This window comes from Coffea arabica, chromosome 6e (assembly GCF_036785885.1).
Source record: "Coffea arabica cultivar ET-39 chromosome 6e, Coffea Arabica ET-39 HiFi, whole genome shotgun sequence".
NCBI classification, from domain to species: Eukaryota; Viridiplantae; Streptophyta; class Magnoliopsida; order Gentianales; family Rubiaceae; genus Coffea; species Coffea arabica.
Genome location: NC_092321.1, coordinates 59,188,048 through 59,194,575, shown reverse-complemented (window position 1 = coordinate 59,194,575; position 6,528 = coordinate 59,188,048). Strand labels below are relative to the sequence as shown.

Sequence of the window (6,528 nt, the reverse complement as noted above, 5' to 3'; positions counted from 1 at the left end):
TCTCTTGTATACAACCTCTCCGTTTAGGAAAAATCTGGAAGACAATCTGTGCAAGAAACCCTTAACAGTTGTATCGGTCCCAGGGGGATAGGATCCTGTTTTGAGAAATTCCTTGATATCGTTGTACCAGGGGCGGCCATCGGAAGACCTTTCCACAACTAGGCAGTGAGCAGGCTTTTCTTGTAGATGAATCTGGATAGGGTCAATTACCAACTCATCCGGATGTTGAATCATTGAAGATAAAGTGGCCAATGCATCGGCAAAGACATTTCTGACATGGGGAATATGCCGAAACTCCAAACTCCTAAATTTATTTGCTAACTCCAGTAAGCTGCAATGATAGGGCAAGATCTTTGAATCCCGAGTGATCCACTCCTTGAGAGTTTGATGTACAAGCAAATCTGAATCGCTGAACACTAGTAAATCCTTAATCTCCATTTCTAACGCCATTTTTAACCCAAAAATGCAAGCTTCATAATCAGCCATATTGTTGGTACAGAAAAATCGGAGTTTGGCCGAACCAGGGTAATGCTTTCCTTCAGGCGATACTAGAACAGCTCCAATACCAGCTCCGAAGGAATTTGATGCACCGTCAAAGAACAACCTCCACTCCGGGCATTGATCATTCATATCTTCTGCTACACCCACGAACAGGGCCTCCTCATCCGGAAAATAAGTGTGAAGTGGTTGATAATCATCTTTCAGCGGATTTTCAGCCAAATGATCGGCCACAGCCTGGCCCTTGATAGCCTTCTGCGTGGTAAAAATAATATCAAACTCCGAAAGAATCATTTGTCATTTGGCCATACGTCCTGTCGGCATAGGCTTTTCCAACAGATATTTCAAAGGGTCGGAGCGGGAAACGAGGTAAGTAGTATGACTGAGCAAGTAATGCCTCAACTTTTGTGCGGCCCAAGCTAAAGCGCAGCAACTCCTCTCCAGAAAAAAATAGTTGGCTTCATACGCAGTGAACTTCTTACTGAGGTAATAGATGGCTTGCTCCCTCTTCCCTGATTCGTCGTGTTGTCCCAATACACACCCCATAGCTTCGTCCAACACCGATAGATACATGATCAAAGGTCGTCCAGGTTTGGGTGGTACTAAAACTGGAGGGTGTAATAAATAGTCCTTGATCTTATCAAACGCCTGCTGGCATTCTCCACTCCAATGCAATGGCACATTTTTCTTCAATAATTTGAACAAAGGCTCACACGTATGGGTCAACTGAGCGATGAACCTCCCGATAAAGTTAATCTTCCCTAAAAAACTCTTTACATCCTTTTGCGTTCTTGGTACTGGCATTTCACGAATGGCTTTAATCTTTGCCGGATCTATCTCAATACCCTTCTTACTGACAATGAATCCCAATAACTTTCCGGTAGGGACCCCAAATGCACACTTTGCAGGGTTTAGCTTCAAATCATATCTTCTCAATCTTTCGAATAACCTTTCCAAATCAATCAGATGATCCTCCGCTCTCATGGATTTGATGATGATGTCGTCCACGTAAACCTCCATCTCCTTATGAATCATATCATGGAACAGGGTGGTCATGGTCCTTTGGTAAGTGGCTCCGGTATTTTTCAATCCAAATGGCATTACCCGATAGCAAAATGTCCCCCATGGCGTGATAAAAGCAGTTTTCTCCCTATCTTTCTCTGCCATTAAGATCTGGTGATGCCCAGCGAAACAGTCAGCAAATGATTCAATCTCATGTCCTGCGGTATTGTCCAGAAGAATATGAATGTTCGGCAACGAAAAATCATCTTTCGGGCTGGCTTTATTAAGATCCCTGTAATCGACACAGACTCGCACTTCTCCACTTTTCTTTGGAACAGGTACAGGGTTTGAAAGCCAAATGGGATAATGAGACACCATAATGATTCTAGCATTTAGCTGCTTCTCGATTTGCTCCTTAATTTTGAGGCTCATGTCTGGCTTAAACTTGCGAGGTTTTTGTTTCACTGGTGGAAAATTCGGGTCGGTTGGCAATCGATGGACCACTATATCTGTTGAAATTCCAGGCATATCATTATAGGACCAGGCAAACACATCTTGAAACATGGTCAAAAACTCAATCATTTCTTTTCTCTGTTTCTTATTCAAGTGAATGATAATTTTTATCTCCTTAACCTCAGTCTCAGTGCCAATATTAATAACTTCTGTTTCTTCTAAGTTCGGTTTGGATTTCTCCTCATACTGTTCAAAATCATTTAATAAAGATTCAGATTCTTCCTCGTTATCGCTCTCGTCTTGAATTTCGGATTCCAAAATTTCAAAGTCGTGAGGGATATCGAGATCACAATCATCAAATTCCAGAATAATGATATCCAAATGGTCAATGTGTTTTATTTTTGACCATCTGAAAAAGAATAAAATAAATACAATAGTAAGTAAGTTAAAATAATTTGGACAATAAACACTGTGCATTTCATTGAAATTCAAAGTAAAGGATAACATCATGACATGCTACTTAACAAGAAATTTAACGCAAGACTTGCATTGGAAAACATTTGATTAAACTATTTACAAACTTGAAAGACAAAAGATAAGTAGTATGAACGATTTGTCTCATGTCGACCAAAGGCAATCCCCTAATTTATCGAAATTCCCTGCAGGAAGGAAGGAGATCACTGGTCCAGTTCTTCATTGCTTCAATAGGCACCTCTGGAAATCATGGATCCTCTAACGGCTCCCCTTCAGAAATAACCCCCACAAATAGCTCAGATAATCCAACCTCCACTCCCTCGATCGGGTCTACCACAGATCTAATCACCTCTGATGGGTAAGGAAAAGTACAGTACAACGGTGGGATGCTCATGATAAGTTGCTTCCCTTCTTTCTCCGCCCTTTTGCGATCCGTCATTTCTTTCTTATCTCTGGCAGTAGGTTGAAACCCTAATCCAAAGGTATCCTTCTTTCCTTGAAGTTCTATTGGCTCCAAGACCCCTTGTAGGTTGCGCCCAAGACCCTTGCCTATTTCATAACCTCCTCGAATAAGCTCTTTGGCCATCATAACACTGGTTTCAGGTAAATTCACTTCCACTGCCGCCTTGTCCTTGGATGCCCTACCCACCGAAACAATGTCAGCTACATGGTGAGGGGAAACCAGAGCTTTTCTATCGCCATCATCTTCCGATGCAGGATTGATGATCATAGTGCAATCTTCCTCAGCAAATATCGTAATCAACTGGCCATTCACCACAAATCTCAACATTTGATGGAGTGAAGAAGGTATAGCGCCTGAAGTATGAATCCAAGGCCGTCCGAGAAGAACATTATAAACACTTGAGAAGTCCATGACTTGGCACATAACTTGAAACTGGGCAGGTCCGATTTCCAGCACCAAATCCACTTCCCCTATTGATTCCCTTTTCGCGCCATCAAATCCTCTCACCACAATGGCAGATGGCCGAAGTTTAGCTTCTTGAAATCCCAACTTAACCAAAGTGTTTCAAGGACAAATATTAAGAGCAAACCTATTGTCTATCAAGACCCTTGGCAATAACTTCCCATTACAACGGACTGAGATATATAACACTTTATTGTGCCCAATCCCATCCGAAGTCAAATCTTCATCAGAAAAAGAAATTTGATTTGAAGCCAAAACATGTTCAACTACATGAGTGAATTTATCCACAGGAATATTCTTAGGCACTTGAGCCTCAGTTAGGACCTTGAGCAAAGCTTCTCGATGAAGTTCCGAGGTTAGAAGCAAATTCAATATAGAAATTTGAGCGGGCAACTTGTCCAATTGCTCGACCACCTTATACTCACTTTTTTTCAGCATCTTAAGGAAATTGAAGGCCTCTTCATCAGTCACAATTGGTCTTGTCGGAACAGCATTTTCTTTCGCTTTTGAGGGCTCATCAACTGCGGGTTTCCCTATGATTCTTCCAGATCTAGTAATGGCGTCCACTTCCTTTCTGGGCACCTTTTCTCCTCCAATTAATAGCGTGGGCTCGCTATAATTCCACGGGACCTCTTGTAGATTAAGAATGGGAGGTTGCTCAGGCAATTCAAGTACCGCCAGCTCTGAAGGCTCACATTCGAAAGGTATCATTTCCAAAATAAATGGATCGGTATTTTCCTTGATTTCATAGGCTTCCTCCTCCAGTATGAATGGTTTTCCGATGACTCCCATTATCTTGGCTTCGTTTACAATGAATTGTGCAGGTTTCTCAATCTCTTCATTAATAGTAATAACTCCCACGGTGTCCTTGTGTGTAGGAAGAGGATTTTTACTAACATTTGGACCTTGTTCGTCCCTCCTCCTCAGGACTATATCTCCGGATTCAATCATGTCTTGAATTTTATGCTTAAGCGCCCAGCAATTGGCAGTTGAATGTCCAGGGGCTCCTGAATGGTAGGCACAAAATGATTGAGGATCGTAACCAATGGGAAATCCTTTGGAATAGGTTTTAGGAGGTATAGTGCCAATTTTTCCAGCGGCTTTCAATTGCTCATACAATTGGTCAACGGGCCGACCTAGATTGGTGAAGGTTCGGTATGGGGTTGGATTTTGGGTGTCACTGGCTTGTTGATGGTGGTAATTTGGGTTGGAGGGTGGAATAGGTCTTGGGTTGAAGGGAGGGCGCGATCTAATTTGGAAGTTTGGTGGAGAAATGTGAAATGGCGTTGGCGGTGTGTCTGGGTAATTTGGTCGAGGACGGGGGTGGTTAATTGTGGTATTGTAGACAGGTCGATGGCGTGGTTGGTATAGGTAACGGGGTGGATATGCGGAATTTTGTTGGTATCTAGGCCGGGAAGAAGAACCTTGGTTCCAGACAAAGGAAGCTTCCTCGTTTTTCTTCTTAAACTGAGACTTTTTACTGCTGCTGTTTTGGCTTTGCATAGCTTCCAACAGCGACTTTAAAGCTGAAACATTAACAATCTTGCCTGCCCTCATAAACTCGTCATACTCTTCCAATTTGTTGACAATCTCAGCAAAGGAACACCCAGTCATACGGAAAATCTCTTCAAAGTAGGGCGGGTCATGAGCTTTAATGAACGTGCCAACAATTTCATTTTCGGTCATGAGAGGCTCCACCCTGGCAGCCAACTTCCTCCATCTTTTCGCATACGTCTTATGGTCCTCCGATGGTTTCCTCTTGGTTCCCTCCAACGTGGTCCTCGTCGGAGCGAGCTCGCAATTATATTCATACTGCCTCACAAAAGCAGTCGATAAATCCATCCAAGATCTCATATCCTCAGGCTTCAAATTGGCGTACCAATCTAAGGCGTCGCCTTCCAGACTCTCGGGAAATAAGCGCACAGGCAGATTCTCATCGTCTATTGGTCTTCCCAGCTTGTTTGCAAACATCCGAAGGTGGGTCTTGGGATTGCCAGTTCCGTCATACTTGGTAAAATTAGGTGCTTTGAAACCCACCGGCAATTGCATATCCGGAAACAGGCACAGGTCGTTGTAGTCTAGACCTCCTTGCTTGCTCAAACCTTGGCTTTTCCTTATAAATTCCTCAAACTTATCCAATCTCTTTAGTAAATTCTTGTCCACGGGCACGAATGACCCCCCAGCTTCAGCTTTCCCTTGAACGGCGGTGTCTAGGGTGAATGGTTCAGCGGTTGAGTAATAATGTGGTCCCTGTGGTTTGAAAGGTATGCTCATAGTAATGGGCGGATAATTCTGGAAAATTTGGACATGAGGAGGATTAGTTTGGATGTGAGGTGCATAAGTAGGTGGTGGGCCATGAGTGGGATAAGTGAAAGCTTCTTCAGGTGGATTCATAACTTGTGAGGTAACAGAGGTTTGAGTATAAGGTAAGAGTATGGGTTCAGATTGGCCAGGGGGTAAGGGTTCATGTTGTTGCTCACCGCTAGCACCACCAGTGACCAACTGGTCGATCACGCGCCGTTGGGCCATCATTTCAACGCTCAGCTCATTAAATCAGTTTAGAACTTCGCTCAGCTGAGCTCCCAGATTCGCCAAGTCAGTTGCTCATGTTGTTGCGGGCCTATCAGATGATTCTGGATGGGTACTCATGTTTACACTATCTCTTGAAGCTCGACCACGCGATCGGGTGATAATGGGGCTTCTTCGGGTAGCTATATTTGCAATTACTACCTGAAAACGTAGGAAAATCCCTGTTAAAAGCCCATCTCGATCGACTGTTATTAAGAAGAAAGAAAAAGAAAAAGAAAAAGATAGGAGTTAGTAACAATTAGAGTAACATGGATGCATGCCCTATTGGGGGCCCCTTTTGCGCCAGGGGTAGACCTAGTATGATGCAACACCTTCAAAGTGGGACCCGTTTACTAAACCTGCTTTTGACCACCACTTTACACAGAAGAGAAATAATCTCAAAATATCAAACTTTTCATTGATGAACATCATTTACAACATCCCTTGGAGACGGTTTCGTACAAAATCACTGAACCTCTTTAGCCTATCTATTACAGCATCCTTAGATTCTCTGGCGTACGGGTTTCTCATACGTCCAGCTTCATCGTACAATTCTCCGCATTTCCTTTTCAACTCCCGATGTTTTTCTTGCATCTTCTCACAGGCCT

General features: G+C 43.2%; 1 protein-coding gene across 1 annotated transcript; it reads right to left on the bottom strand.

Annotated features, from left to right (window-relative positions):
- Positions 1–795: 795 nt before the first annotated feature.
- On the bottom strand, positions 796–5,881 carry LOC113696878 (uncharacterized). The gene is made up of 3 exons (XM_027216264.1): positions 3,542–5,881; positions 2,691–3,439; positions 796–2,362 (listed from the first exon to the last, which is right to left on the bottom strand). The coding sequence occupies exons 1-3, from the start codon at positions 5,879–5,881 to the stop codon at positions 796–798; spliced, it is 4,656 nt and encodes a 1,551-aa protein (XP_027072065.1).
- Positions 5,882–6,528: the final 647 nt, after the last annotated feature.

Bases quoted from the DNA above. Each gene is read 5' to 3' on its own strand.
- LOC113696878 (XM_027216264.1), bottom strand. From the start codon at position 5,881: ATGGCCCAACGGCGCGTGATCGACCAGTTGGTCACTGGTGGTGCTAGC. The intron at 3,440-3,541 runs GTGTTATATATC...ACTTTGGTTAAG, and splicing joins ATGGGATTGGGCACAATAAA to TTGGGATTTCAAGAAGCTAA. The intron at 2,363-2,690 runs GTTAGAGGATCC...ATTCTTTTTCAG, and splicing joins GTTATTTCTGAAGGGGAGCC to ATGGTCAAAAATAAAACACA.